The 15,668-nt window shown below is 39.1% G+C and overlaps 1 protein-coding gene across 1 annotated transcript in view; it reads right to left on the bottom strand.

Annotated features, from left to right (window-relative positions):
- Positions 1-202: 202 nt before the first annotated feature.
- LOC100553979 (vitellogenin-2) overlaps positions 203-15,668 on the bottom strand; it is a 28,882-nt gene continuing 13,416 nt past the window's right edge. The window contains exons 20-38 of the mRNA XM_062978078.1: positions 15,155-15,340; positions 13,882-14,002; positions 13,150-13,327; positions 12,964-13,052; positions 12,094-12,221; positions 11,796-11,847; positions 9,341-10,303; positions 8,577-8,627; positions 6,513-6,650; positions 5,216-5,401; positions 4,970-5,112; positions 4,044-4,182; positions 3,825-3,936; positions 2,797-2,983; positions 2,342-2,436; positions 1,926-2,026; positions 1,233-1,383; positions 921-1,082; positions 203-546 (exon numbers count right to left, since the gene is read on the bottom strand). Coding sequence (XP_062834148.1) covers positions 449-546; positions 921-1,082; positions 1,233-1,383; positions 1,926-2,026; positions 2,342-2,436; positions 2,797-2,983; positions 3,825-3,936; positions 4,044-4,182; positions 4,970-5,112; positions 5,216-5,401; positions 6,513-6,650; positions 8,577-8,627; positions 9,341-10,303; positions 11,796-11,847; positions 12,094-12,221; positions 12,964-13,052; positions 13,150-13,327; positions 13,882-14,002; positions 15,155-15,340 — 3,280 coding nt within the window. The 3' untranslated portion in view covers positions 203-448. The remainder of the gene's footprint in view (positions 547-920; positions 1,083-1,232; positions 1,384-1,925; positions 2,027-2,341; positions 2,437-2,796; positions 2,984-3,824; positions 3,937-4,043; positions 4,183-4,969; positions 5,113-5,215; positions 5,402-6,512; positions 6,651-8,576; positions 8,628-9,340; positions 10,304-11,795; positions 11,848-12,093; positions 12,222-12,963; positions 13,053-13,149; positions 13,328-13,881; positions 14,003-15,154; positions 15,341-15,668) is intronic.

The following is a 15,668-nucleotide window of genomic DNA, read 5'->3' as shown; positions in this document are numbered from 1 at the left end:
ATGTAGTGCATTTATGATCTTTTCGTGTGTTTATAACAAGAAATAATTGCATTCCTGCATCACTAGGTGGGATTTTTTCTTTTTTTGTGCCTTGAACTATTTATGCCCACCTTTCTAGTAATATTATTAAAAGCAGTTTGTTTCCAAAAAGCATATTTTCCAAAGCCGCAACTAGCAGCAGACGCATCTAATCTTTGATACAGAAATTAAATAAAGAAGACAAAATGTATTATTCTTTTTGAATGCAAGGGTTTATTAGAAAATCATCAGTTTTATTCATGGATCCCTTTGCTTGGATAGGGATTGGACATTTTTCTTTGGGTTTAGTGGGACTTTTACAATACTTAAATTAACATATGTGCAGTTGCCTAGGAATGATCGACTGGGCCACACATAAAACAATATTACAGGTTAAGGTTCAGATGAGAATTGGCAGTAGATACACGCTTCATTGAGAACAAGAACAGGCCACGTGGGATCGAACAGTGTCTACAAAGTCTTCAGGTTTTTCAATAAGTTTTGTCATTTCAGTTGGCAAAGTCGTCCCTAGGGAAGGAGAAAAACAGTGAAAAAAAATTATCATAATGGATGGTTTGGATGGGAAAATGCTTTTCGTCTCAACAGCTAAAGGACAGATTAGACAATTGCTTGCTTTCTCTTGAAAAGGATGTCATCTCTGAAGATTCTTTCTTCAATTTCAAAAGAAAACTCCAAATAGTAGTTGAGAGAGGCCATTTTGATCAGAATAGTAACAGAGAAACTGTTTCTCTTTCCTAGATCACTTCTTTTGGAAGAGCAAGAAATATCTTCATAGTGCACTGAGCACTGCACTAAGCCAGGTTTCGTGACTTTATAGAGTGCCCATCTACTTTGTAACTTCAGGAAAAGAAAGAGAGAGAAAAGAGTAGACATCAACTTACCAGCTGACATACAGTGGAAACCAGCAGAAATCTCACTGGTTTCGGTGGGCAAGCACCCTTCTTGGCATTGCAAAACGGGATGGTTGGAAACACACTGGGAATTTTCTTCTGCAACCAGCACTGGATTCTCATGTGTCACTGTTGAGTGCTGCAGCTTGCAGGCTACAAGAGAAGAAGTACGTTGGTTTCAAACCTTGAAACCGGGAGCAGATGAGCTGGCACACGGGCAGGCACTTTGCCTAGCAGCCCCTGCAATGTCACCAAGTACCAGCCATCTTGGTTGTGACAAAAGAAATGCAAGAGTCCACTTACTTCCGTCTAAGGCATCAGGAACTACCCAGGACTGGGCAAAGCTAACAAGGTCTTTGGCCATATAGCCACTTGGGGTTCGGAGATGCCCTTCTTCTCCACCTTGCATTTCACAGAGACCACAGGTCAATCCAATTGCAGGAGTCACCTCAACCTTCAAGAAAGGGTGAATAGCATTAATTGAAACTAACTTTACATGCAGGATGGGGAATAATGTAGATAGCTACATCTATTTGGTCTCTCAGGGAAGCATTGAATTTGGGGTATTGTGTTAATGATTGTCTTGCTATTGAAAAAAAGGGGGTCTGTGGCTCAAGGAAAACCCATGTTACTTTCTAGCTGCAGTAGCTGATGTTTCCTTTGCCAGTGGACTGTTGAATCAAATCAGAGTTCCTGTCTCCATTTTAAAGGAGCTATCTAATGTGCTGAAATTATCTCGGGGGGGGGGGGGGGGAATCAAGTTCCAGAATCCTGAGTAGAACTTTTAAAGTTCTGAATAACAAAATCAAAAGGGATTGGTTGCTCCATCAAATCTCAGACCATCATCCATCGCTGCCCTCGGCAACATCTGGCAAGGATGCAGAGAGAGAATGAGATGTAGAGAGAAGGAGAGAGGCCACAGGGAAGCACAAGTTTGGATTGGGAGTTTGCAAATCATTTTCCAATCTGGAAAATGACTTGCAACTAGAAACATACCTTGACATAATGGCCTTTATAGACCAGATTCTTCAATCCAACCTTCTCCGACTGCAGAGAAATCTCGTCTGGTCTTACTGTAAGAATCATACCATTTGTATCTGCAGTTTAAATAATGAAAAAGGGATTAGCTATATCAAACAAAATGTGCTTTGAACTAAATCTCATGCCCTTGTACAACAACTATCCATAGTCTATTTTAGTATGTTTTATAATAAAAAGATATAATCTTTCTGGTATTTTATGTAATATTTTCTTTCTAACCTGCAATCAGAGGAACACGCCACACTAATTTAGTATTCCTCCTACCCTAAAGTTATAATATTGATGTTTTTCTATTTGTTGGCCACTGTCTGTGTCAAATCATGATTCAAATTGTTCAGTCTGAGTATTCATTCATACATTCTTGTACATACCTCTGAGATTGCGCAGGACAGGCTCATCGGGCTTTATGACAGTACCATTAATTATTACCAAAGGTTTTGAATCTTGATACTTGAAGATAAACTCCCTGATAGAAAAGAAAACATGCAGTAGAGAATTAATCTTCTCTTATGATTACAATTCCTGAATTTTCCATCACTGAAATGAGGTCATTTTCAGGAAAATGAATTTATCGGGCACTCTGAAGTTGGCTAGCCTGTGTCTCATCCCTGTTTTTTCAAAAAAAAAATAATTCCCAGTTAGCTGTTTTGATTTACTTGCAATCAATACTTACAAGTAATTCTACTATCTTGAAGCCAGACCAAAATAATGTTAAATGATATGCAATTACTCTTTCCCTCTTTTTCTTTTGATGATTTAAAAGACCCAAGTTGTTCTTCTTGTATCATGTTAAAACTGGTCTATTGCCATGTTTGAATATACTTACGTGTAGTTAATGGTGGTATTGAGCAGTATACTGTTATTATTATGAGATTCATATTTCAGCAACACCATAAAGTCCTTGTGGCAGGTACAGTCCTGCAACAAGTCCAGGTAACAATTTGATGGCAATCCTTTGCTGATGCTTTGTCCATGGAAAGTTGTGACTGTCTGACCCTTTACTTCACACATACCTAAAGAGAGAGGCCACAACATGAATGTGAGAAAATAACTACTTCTGGGATGATCCTTAGTGTTATGTAAACAACTATGAAACAGTAAAATGATTGTTTAAGGAAATAAGTTAAAACAATTAGATTGGACAAGATGTAAGAACCAGTAACTTTTATACAGTGATTTTCTTTCTGAATGCTCAAGTTACTATTTCTTCTTCCAGGTCAAACAATAGCTAGTGTTGGGGTTTTATGACTCAGGTTCAGCTCTTCAGTGCTATTTAAAGTTATAGAACAATGGTGGTGATGTAACTGCTTGGTGCAATTATATAATACAGTAGAGTCTCACTTATCCAACACTCGCTTATCCAACGTTCTGGATTATCCAACGCATTTTTGTAGTCGATGTTTTCAATACATCGTGATATTTTGGTGCTAAAATCGTAAATACAGTAATTACTACATAGCATTACTGTGTATCGAACTACTTTTTCTGTCAAATTTGTTGTATAACATGAAGTTTTGGTGCTTAATTTGTAAAATCATAATGTAATTTGATGTTTAATAGGCTTTTCCTTAATCTCTCCTTATTATCCAACATATTCGCTTATCCAACGTTCTGCCGGCCCGTTTACGTTGGATAAGCGAGACTCTACTGTATTTTCAGAGAAATAAAATAAAATGTTAGGGGAAACTGATCTGCACTTCCTCCCACATTAAATGGCTTAAAGTAGAGAAGGGGCTCCTCCACACGATTCCCATATCTTTTATTGTCAGTCATCCTGGCTCAAAGAGATGGCAACACTTAGAGCCACAGATTTCCCAACCACTGATAAAGTGTAGAGATGGTAAAAAACCTCACCATCCAGACTGGCAAGGATTCTTGATGGAACATCAATGATTTTGGAAGTTTGGAGATAAGGACTGAGTGGCACTGCAACAGGAAGCATGAGATCCTCTTTATATAAAGTATTCTGGAAAGAAATATGAGGATTGATTAAAAACTAAGCACAGCGAACATCTTTCTTTCCCCTCAGAGTTTTCCTAAACGGATACTTTGACACTGATTGGGACAACTGACCCCAGGTATCCTCATGACCATGGCATAGTTGAGTCTAGTGATTAGAGCCAGAACCACTGAAACCTCTCGAGCGGAGTTTCTTTGAATAACATGTGAAAGTCCGAGCATGTATGCCACTCCAGGGGTTCGTTCATAGTACCTGTTGAGAAAAGAAGGAATAATCAAATTACCCAATTTTAATAATTTAAGAGACACCGGAGGTGAATCCCTCAAATATTTCATAGAATCATAGAATTGGAAGAGGCCACATGGGTCATCTAGTCCAATACCCTGACATGCAGGAAAAGCACCATCAAAGCACCCCTGATTACCACTCCCAGCCAACAATGCTACCCTTCAGGCTGGCTCAGAGGTTTTGAGAGTTTGCATCAGCCCACAGTTAATATGCTGATTTCTACTATGGGACAATATTACTTTAAAACTCCATACACTTCTGGAGACATCTCCCTATCAGTAGTAAGGACACTGATTGGAATGACAAGTACAAGTGGTAGGCTGAGTTGGGATTAACCACAAGCCTAATCTGTGCCCATAAATGAGTTACTTGTATCAGAAGAAAGTACTTTTTTCCAGGAGACTACAAGAATGAAAACATCCATCTGATTTCTTGCAGGCCTCAGCGGACAAGGGCTGTCTGGAAGAATCACCTGTTCCAAGTTCAGTTTTTAAAATTTCCCCCACATGTTCTGAGATTTGATCCTCATTCTTTTTTAAAATATCCCAGGTCTCCTTCTCTTGTCCTTTGCTTTCTTTTCCCGCCTTCCCCACTGATCACATGATACATCTAGATATTTCAGAAATTGAATTCCACCCATTTCCACAAATCAGTTTGTGCAGGAACAACAGATGGGATTTTCAAAGACATTTTCCCCTTATGGGTGAGCCTTGGGACTCTGTTTTCTGTCATAAATGAAGCTTTTACTCACGGTTCAAGAATGGTAGACAGTGAGGAAGGGATCCTGGGGTACTCAAGTTTCCAACGAAGAGCTGGGTGACCAGCCAACGAACCGGTCTCAACTTCAGTTGTGACCTCGTATTCCTTGCAATCCCGGCCCGCCTTCAAAGATGACTAAGAGGAAGAGAAGAATATTAAATACAACTTATTCAAATACATCACTCACACATGGTTGTCTTGGTCTGTGGGATCACCTGCATGACCTGATGGGATTTACCTTGACTTTGTAAGGGTTGACCATTCCAGAGTCCCAGCAGATAAATGGCTTGCTTGGCTGTGTGATGTTCGTCACGGTCATTCTTAGCCAGTTGGGAGTTTTAAATACCACAACATCAAATCCACGCGGCTTGTTATCACGACAGAGTATGCGAACACGAATGTCGGAAATTCTTATCCATTTTCCCTAACAGGAGAAAATAGGAGAAATACTTTTATTGGTGCTTTTAAAAATTGTTTTGTTTTGAATGGGAATGTACTCATTAGTACATTTGAAATAGATGACTATAAAACCTGCCTTCTTGCAGATGACTTCTGGCAATAAACTAGGCCACATGGAAGTTTATCTATGGGCCCATCCAGACAAGGCTTTAAACACGGGAATTCCTATTTTAAAAAGGCAGTAGCTAGACAACGTCAGCACTAAATGCGCGTTAAATCACTACATTGGAGAAAAACCACAGGATAAAAAGGTCCCCTTTTATCTTGTTTCTCACCAAAAGATGTGCCTCTTTGTATGTCTGTGTGACCCTGCATTCCAGAAAACATGTGTTGTCCTTCCCTCCCCACTGTGGAAACTGCTCCAGCTGATGTCCCTTTTAAAAAGCCCCAAACAGCTGATCAGCTGATTGGGCTGTCAAATGGACACACAGCTGATGTGAAGGAAGCACGAACAGAGAGCCATTAGAACTCTCTGAAACTCTTTATTTTACACTGTATAATATTAATCAGAGTTTTAATAAATAATTAGGAAAGGGAGAATCTGGCTGAGGTTTTATGTGCTGTATTACTCTATTATGTGCTGAACTTCATATGCACACATGCAAATATATTAGCATTTATTACATTTTATCCCGAGACACTGAAGAGAGGCCACTGAGGATGATGGGGAAACAAATCCTGGGACCGGCAGGTTTTTGTGGGAACTTGCTCTCAGGTCCCGGGTTTTCTTTGCTTCTCTTTTTATCCCACATTTGGCGCTGACTGGAAACGCCCTATGTTACAAATCCAGTTAATAACAAAGATCAGTGGAATCTTCTTAAAAGAGCTGCCTTGTTTGGGGTCAAGCAAAATATAAAAGAAGAAGAACTGGTCCATATAAATGGACATAGCTCACCTAATTGTTTGACCAGACCTTTCAAAGCTATCCTCCCACCCCAGTCAATGCAACCATCAATGATGATTTAACCACTTTTGGCTTATGATAGAGATGTGCACCTGCTGTCTGTTAAGAAAAAGGTCCAAAGAGGCAACTTATAAATTAGAGTCTTTACAATCTGCTTTGTTATGATACTAACCTGACTTTTTACATCTTCCTCACTGCTGGAGCTAGAAGATGCAGGAGAGGAGCTGCTGCTGCTGCTGCTGCTGCTGCTGCTGCTGCTCTGACTGCTGCTCCTTGGCCTCTGTTTGCCATCAGTTTCCTGCTTGGTCCCCTGTAAAAGTCAAAAGCATCCTTAAAGCTTGTTGTGCCACACTTGGAGTCTTAAGGAGAAGCGAGTAAGAAATAAAAAGAATTATTATTATTAGTAGTATTATTAGTTTTATTAAGTCTCCTCCTACACTTCCCTCTAGGCCAGGAACTGATCCCAGATTATCTGATTTAAACTGCCTGATTTATTTCTCTGTCTTTATCTGCTTATGGGGGATTTAGGTATTCTCTTTCAATTGCTGATCAGGTTATCACATTTTTTTGGTTTCCTTAATTTTATATTTTGTTTTCTATTCATTTGAAGATTTTAAATTGATGTTAATTTTGTTCATTCTGTTTTGTGTATTTTAATGTGTATTTTATAGAGATATATAGTTTTTATAGAGGTATATTTTAATATATGTAGTAGAGTCTCACTTATTCAAGCTTCACTTATCCAAGGTTCTGTATTATCCAAGGCAGTCTGCCTTTTAGTATTCATTGTTTTTGTAGTAAATGTTGCAATGTTTTGGTGCTAAATTCGTTAATACAGTAATTACTACATAACATTACTGTGTATTGAACTGCTTTTTCTGTCGATTTCTTGTAATACATGATGTTTTGGTGCTTAATTTGTAAAATCATAATGTAATTTTATGTTTGATAGGCTTTTTTCTTAATCCCTTCTTATTATCCAAGATTTCACTAATCCAAGGTTCTGCCAGCCCGTTTATCTTGGATAAGTGAGACTCTACTGTATTTGTAGTGTTTTTGCAATGTTTATTGTTCTGTAACCTGCGTTGAGCCTTATTATTAATTAATTAATTAATCAATTAAAATGCAGGACAAATTCCAAATTGAACAACGAGGGAGGCTCACGTTTGTAGAAGGTGGATTTTCTTTATAGCCTTTAAGAGTCCATGGAAAACCCTCATTTTACCAACGATAGTAGTAACATTTAGAAATTTAAAGTTTAGGAATATTTTACCTTGCAAATTGTAAGCATGGGCAGTGGAGTGATGGGTATGGTGGTTCACCCATCTCTGATACCAAAGAAGGGAAATAACAGCAAGAGCTTGGGAATGTTACTTTTTTGTAACTACAGTAGAGTCTCACTTATCCAACATAAACGGGCCGGCAGAATGTTGGATAAGCGAATATGTTGGATAATAAGGAGGGATTAAGGAAAAGTCTATTAAACATCAAATTAGGTTATGATTTTACAAATTAAGCACCAAAACATCATGTTATACAACAAATTTGACAGAAAAAGTAGTTCAATACTCAGTAATGTTATGTAGTAATTACTGTATTTACGAATTTAGGTCCAAAATATCATGATGTATTGAAAACATTGACTACAAAAATGTGTTGGATAATCCAGAATGTTGGATAAGCGGGTGTTGGATAAGTGAGACTCTACTGTATGTATAGTGTCTCACAGTTAGGCCCGAGTAGATTAGACTCATTGAATCAATGAGGTTTAGTTCCATGTTGACCATAATCAATCCAGTAGCTACACAAACTACAACTATTCCATCATATAATTCTGTGATTTCTTCAATTGGCATAGTTAGAGAGAACCAAATTCCCCAAAGTATATTTTACAGTTTATGTCATGAAGAAACCTTGATTGTGTTAAACCACTCTTCCAACAAATCCATCTTTAGTATTAGAAGGCAGAACTTTAAAACACATTGGAGAAGAGGACCAAGGGGAAAATACTACAGTTTGGGATGGACAGCAGCATAGAGAAATGGTGTGCATAACTGGAAGAGAGAACTAGTGTGTCAGATAAATCTATTGCTTTTAAGTACCATATCAATATAAGGATTTTTTTTAAAAAAACCCAATAATATAGTCAATGTTTTCTTAATCATTTCCTGGCAGAAATATTGGCTCTTTCTAACTTTTTCAACTGACACCTAATCCGCTGAACTAAAAATCTTACCTGCTGTTTGACTGATCTGAAACTGAACCAGTAAATCGCTTTTCGACCTCCCTTTAGAAGAAAAGAGAAAAAATATTGAAGGAATAAGAATGTTTTGGGGTTTGTTTGTTTTTTGCAATTCCACTGACAGATTTAATGATTACAAAGAACAATAAGATAAATTTCTCAATGATAACTGAAAGCTGTTCATTTTGATAAACTGAAATACTGATATTTCTTTAAACTAGGTCCATCTTGATTGCCATATAATGCAGTTTGAAATGTCAGTATAGACTTACATAATGCAGTCCAGTTCAGTTATATATAATTTTAAAAATACAAGTCTAAAGCTATTTTGCAAGATCGCAACAGCAACACCAGTTTAATGGTTTGGATTTAAACTGAAACTTTAAAGACATTCCTTCCTCACTACATTTTGGATTGTACTTTTTACTATTTTCCTGCTTTGCTTTTTAAACATATTCTATAATAAACTGCTTGCTATATAATCAGCTGGTGTGTTGCTTACAGTCAAAGGGATTTCTGCCTTGGGGTGTGACAATTCTCCCGTAATGCTAGTTGGAAGGTTGCTGTAAACGCTACCTGACTGATTAGAAACATTGTAATATACTGTTGCACTTTTATCCTATGTGAGCATAATTGCTTCTCTTCTAGAACCAAGTTGCTTCTTTCTGGGTATTACGCTTTCTCAGTGGAGCTCCTCCAGTCTTTGTTCACTCAACATAACATTCCCAAATGGAACAAAGTAATAATGACATAGTTACCTTTTTGGAAATCTGAGAACTTTCGCTGCTGCTGCTGTCGCTGCTGCTGCTGCTGCTGCTGCTACTGCTGCTGCTGCTGCTACTGCTGTCACTGCTGCTGCTGCTGCTGCTACTGCTGCTGCTACTGCTGTCACTGCTGCTGCTACTACTACTGTCGCTACTGTCACTGCTGCTACTGCTGCTACTGCTGCTGCTACTGCTGCTACTGCTGCTACTGCTGCTACTGCTGTCACTGCTGTCACTGCTGTCACTGCTACTACTACTGTCGCTACTGTCGCTGCTGCTACTGCTGCTACTGCTGTCACTGCTGTCACTGCTGCTGCTGTCACTACTGCTGCTGCTGCTGTCACTGCTGCTGCTGCTGCTGTCGCTGCTGCTGCTGTCACTGCTGCTGCTGCTGCTGTCACTGCTACTGCTGCTGCTGTCACTGCTACTGCTGCTGCTGTCACTGCTACTGCTGCTGCTGTCGCTGCTGTCACTGCTGCTGCTGCTGCTGCTGTCGCTGCTGTCACTGCTACTGCTGCTGCTGCTGCTGTCGCTGCTACTGCTGCTGCTACTACTGCTGCCACTGCTGCTGCTGCTGCTACTGCTGCCACTGCTGCTGCTACTGCTGTCGCTGCTGCTGCTGCTGCTGCTGCTGCTCTTGTCACTGCTGCTGCTGCTGTCACTGCTGCTGCTGCTTGAACTGTCTCTGGATCTGTGGCGGTGGGAGCGCTTGCCTCCACGGTGACGTCCCTCCTTGCTGTCACTGCTGCTGCTGCTGGTGTCACTGCTGCTGCTGGTGTCACTGCTGCTGCTGGTGTCACTGCTGCTAGTGTCACTGCTGTCACTGCTGCTATCATCTCGCTTTCTATCTGGCTTTTGTTTCGTTGAAGGTTCAGAAGAGGAAGAGCTAGAAGTGGAAGAGCTGGTAGAGAAATCTGTGATTTGCTTGGAAGGCTTCTTTGTAGTTTTGCTTCCACCCTGGAGTAAGATTGAGAGGAAGGCACAGAAAGGCCTTTGTTACCAACCTGAAATTTCTGAAATGTATAGTTAATTATTTACTTATTTTGAAGGGGGGAAACAGTGGAATTACAGCATTACAAACAACAGAACATTTATATACAATTAGTAGACATCCATTAAAGTGAATTTACAAAACAATGTAACTAATATAACAGTTTTAAAGCTCCACTCAACCATTCCTTTTATTACTCATCCGAGAAGAGGAGGAACCTTTGTTCATGTTGAAAAAATTGGTGATGGTGGCTATGTCTTCCCTGGTAAAAATGTTGTGGTGCCATGTTTATATGTAGCTGAAAGAATTGCATCTATAAAATGTATAGTTCAACAAGATTCACTCTCAGTCAAGCATGAAGATTAGCATAAAAATTAGACTAGCGCCTACACTGACTTCTTTCAGGAAAGATCTGAAAACCTGTTTTTTTCAAGCCACCTTTGATTTAGAAGATCTTTCAGAGTGACCTGTACCGATAGCTGCATGTATCAAGTTGGAATTTAGGTACCGCTTTGCAGGGAGGCTAATTTAACTAATTTACGACACCATAAAAACCGTCCAGCAGCTGTTTGGAATGAGGAAGTATCCATCAAGATGTCACAGTGGATGATGAAGTAGCTGCTCCCCCTATGGCTGGAATCCCCTTAGGAAGCTGGAAACTAGAGAATGTTAAATTGCCTCTGCATCTCTGTGTCTGTTTATGTCTCTATGTTCATATGGCATTGAATGTTTGCCATGTATGTGTACATTGTGATCCGCCTTGAGTCCCCTTCAGGGTGAGAAGGGTGGAATATAAATACTGGAAATAAATAAATAAATAATCTATATACTAGCATCTTGCACTTTATCACTGTCCCATGCTATTAGTAATCCTAATATATTGCACTATGTTAACGTTATCCTTCACCCTCTAGTTTGAAGATTGAAGTGCCAACTATGTCGCTCTTTGTCACTGATTATGTTTTTAGATTGTTGATGTATTTTATACTTTGATGTATTAATTGTTGTGTTTGGAATTGCTTTTTACCATTGTATTTTATTGTACGCTGCTGGGCCTAGTCCCCATGTGAGCCGCCCTGAGTCCCCTAGGGGAGATGGGGCGAGATACAAAAATAAAGTTATTATTATTATAAGTTAGAAGTCTGGGGCTCTTGAATGTGATTGTCACTTTGCATTGAACATCATGTTTCAGTATAAGAGAGGGCTTCATTATTAGGATGGCAGAAAAAGTATTATGGTTTTATAGGGCCCCTTCTACACTGCCCTATATCCCAGGATCTGATCCCAGATCATCTGCTTTAAACTGGGTTATATGAGTCTCCGCTGCCAGATATTCAGATATAAGCAGATAATCTGGGGTGGGGTGGAAGGGGACTAGGTTATGTCTGCTTATCTAGTGTTGTGAATAAGGCTAGAATGCCTTTCATAAGAATTGTTGTATCTGCCACAGTGACTTACCTTTTGCTCACACGGACCTTCATGGACTATTGTGATTGTGTTTCCACTGTCCCTGAGAAAAACATTTAAAAACAGCATTTAAAACAAAGAGTACATGATATTACCAGTAACATCAGTGAGAACTCATATTTTCACTGTATTATTTATAGACATCACCCAAAATGAAACTCCTAGTTTCTTCTGAGCATTGCATTTCAATATGTAAACATGTATCTTACATCCTTAAATAGTGAAATGTTAGAGGAGATGGTAGGGACTTTAATTTTGCTATAGAAGGATATTTTTGTGATCTACTCACCTTTTGGCAACACAGAATAAACATTTGTTATTATAGGTGATGCCATCACTGCCACAAACTGGAGCCTTCTCACGTGTGCATGCAGCCCCTTGGCCCTGAGGTGGAAGTGCAATATTTCGGCACTCATCCTGTGAAGTAAAAGATAGTGGTTGTGATGGCTACACTTTTGCTGGTGCTTTTCACAAGCCTCTTTGGTGTAATGTCCCAAAAGGAAGTTTTGTAATATTAATTTTCTTTATTCTATATCTGTGCTCTTCCAGACTGCAATAAAGAACTGTGAACTCTCCGGGGTTTTTGCAAGGTTGCCACCACTGTACTCATTTATTCTACTTGAAGGAGGCCCCATTTGAAACTATTTCTAGCGAAATATTTTTTTAACACAAAAAATCTATAGGAATGTTGTTTGATGAAGTTTTCCTACGGGATGATAAGTACATTTTCAGTTCTATGCATTATTAATGTATTATTGTTTGTTTGTTTATTTAGACATTAGAAGGGTCTATCAAAAGTGTCATGTCACTGATCCACTGTTCCAAAAGATTCCCGTGAAAGGCTTCATCAGGACAATGGGAGTGTTCTTGGGGAAAATATATTTCTCTCCAGTTTTTCACTATGAAGTCTCTTCTGTCACTGAAGGTGAACAACACTACTGAGAACTTTATATAAATTTATGGGAATCGAACTTCATTTGATACCTCAAATCATAGCTTTATGAAAATATGGTGATGAAAATAAGGTTTCCTCCTGTATATTTAGCTGTGGAATATTTGGTGGGCCTTTACAGTGGTATGCTTTCAGCACAACTTTCCCTGTAGCAATGGTTCCTGTTCGATTTTATGGGATAATTTATGGTCTGTGTGAAATACTTACCTTTTCTCCATACTGTTTGGCCTCTCTTTTCATCCTGGGTAGTTCAGGACCTAGCAGGATTTCTCCTTTGATCTTCTCCATAGCAACAACTGTATGGATTACAATTCACACAATTCACAATGCATATAACATCCTAAGCACTGATACAACTGTAAACAGAATATCCAGGTGACATGAGGACGATACCTGGTGTCAGCAGAAACCTGATTTCATGTTTTTCACACAAGAAATGCATCCATGTGTTCCGGATGGGCATAACATCCTTTGTTTTCTTCACTGTCTCCAAGCAGAGGTTCGCCGGGATCACCGATAGTGGAAGACACCAATCTCTAGAGTCCTGTTTGTAGGAGGACCTTGATTGCTGCTGTGAAGATAGGCTTGTAAGTATTTCATAAGGAGCAGTGCAGTAATATTCAAGGTATACATGGTCAAGAGAAGACTATGTTACAAAATAAATAAAATCCCAGTGTAAAGAGATAGCTGAGTCACATTAGCCACATTTTGGGCTTATCTTTAAGATACTATGGGAACCATTGTAGTCCTTTCAGCTTTTGGGTCATAAAGACTAGCTTGCTGATGAATGATGACTTCTTATTAAAATGTCAAATTTTACGAGTATTTCCCTCATGTGTCAGTATATTAAAACAAAACCTATGTGAGTACTTATAAACCACAATTAATCTATAAGAAGGGATTTTTTTTTCAAAATAATAATAAATACAAAACAGTTGTGTGTCTTCCATTAAAAAAATAATCAGTTATCAGACTTATCCTCAACAGCCTGAAAAAACAGGAAATGATGAAATTCCCAACAGGACATATTTACAAATACATGCATGCGTGTGTGTGTGTGTATAGAGAGAGAGAGTAAGAGAGGGGGGAAGGGGGAAGAAGAGGGGGGGGAGAGGAGAGACTTACTTTAATGCCGCTTTTCCTTGACTCAAACTCTTCTTTCAAGATATCCTCAACAGATCTTTCGGGAAGGACTGGAGCTTTCCTCTCAGAATGCAGATGCCTTGCGACAACATGTGCCTCGTGGCTGTTTGTATACACAGGGAATGCCATTAAATTTGTGGAAATATGAAGGACACTCAAAGGGAAAAACACTCACTGAATGAATGGCATGGGAGTAGCACGATCATTCCACAAGCTCTGAATACTAGGGGCTCAGGCTAAACAATTGATCTCACTATGACAAGTTTACTTACAGTCCACTCTTCTCCAAAACTGAAAAACTCAATATAGCTTACTAAAAAATTGAAAAATGCATATACACACACATATACACGTACATACATTAACAGTACCATGAAATTCTCATTGCTGATGTGCAGGGTATTATCTGCAACTGGAGGGTAAGCAAGATCAATCCACAAGCTTTGAAAACTCAGGAGTTCAGGCTAAATTCTTGATCTCACTATACAAGTTTATTTAGAGTCTGCTTTTCTCCAAATGTGAAACTCAATATAGCTTACTTAAAAAAATTATGGCTGTAATACACACACACACAACATTACAATGTAATATATATAAACATTGTAAAACTACATTACAGGGTATTAGATCTGCAACTAGCTAGCATAAGTGAGAATGTCTTTTCTTTCATTGGACAATCAGGTTTCTGTGGGTCTGGGACCCCCTTGCTTTCCCACACTTCAGTTCAAGCTCAAGGAAATGTTGAAAGGGAACTCTACCATAGAACTTTTTTGAATTGGCAGGCAACTGATGCAGGTAATGAGAAAGAGAAATGTGAATTAAAAGAGAAGCTTCCAGCACTCTCAGTCATTTTCAAACAGCAAGCACACGTATATCCCCTCCATCGCCACCCCAAAAATGAAAATGAGTTAAAAAATGACTTCAATATGAAGAGGAAAAATCAAAACAATTTTCTTCAATTTCCATATATGCACTTCCATATATATGGACTTTGGACAACAAATCTTAGCAGACCATTGCATGGTAGTGGGCAAAATAGCTAAAGTATAGGGAAGTATCATGGATTCATAAAACTCCCACAAAACCCCAAGGCAAGACTGCAACCTGAAACAATGTTTTGGGAAGACAAAAATGAGCACAAAGCCCTGAGCTGTAGCTCTGACTCTTGTTTTGATTATTCCTGAAAAATATCCAGTGGTTAAGTAGTATGTGTTTTTCATTGAAACAGATAGATAGGGTTGGAGAACCACTGTACCTTGCCATGGCCAGTTCATACTTCTCACGAACTGGTTCAATCTCAAATTTGAGGTTGTGAACTTCAGAGTCCCATGTGGTATTCATTTTCAGGGAGGTTTGTATCCTGAATTCGCCGTTGATTTCCACAACATGCCGGGTGGAGCGTGTGTTCAATCCCCAGTAAAACTTTCCAAATCCTTGGACGCTAAAGGGAAACAGGAAATCACGCATACAAGACATTTAACCACTGGTATAACTAGCAGAGCCAAGTCCAGCATTAGACAGAATGAGGGAGCACCTCGGGGGGTTGATTCTGAAGTCCCCAAAGAACTGTTCCTTGTGTAATTAAGTTCCCTTGTTTTTCTAAACTCCAAGAATAGGATTCATGGGATGTTCTCCCTATAGTGCAAAAATAACGTGGCTATGACTTGCATCATGTGCGTATGAAAGTGTGTGTGATTGTGGGGATATTATATGCCACTCCACCTTGCACGGCTGCGTCAAGCAGGTTCACAGTTCAGTTTTCATGAACA

This window comes from Anolis carolinensis, chromosome 4 (genome assembly GCF_035594765.1).
Source record: "Anolis carolinensis isolate JA03-04 chromosome 4, rAnoCar3.1.pri, whole genome shotgun sequence".
Lineage (NCBI taxonomy): Eukaryota > Metazoa > Chordata > Lepidosauria > Squamata > Dactyloidae > Anolis > Anolis carolinensis.
The sequence above is the reverse complement of the archived record's forward strand: the minus strand, read 5'-3'. Positions and strand labels throughout refer to the sequence as shown.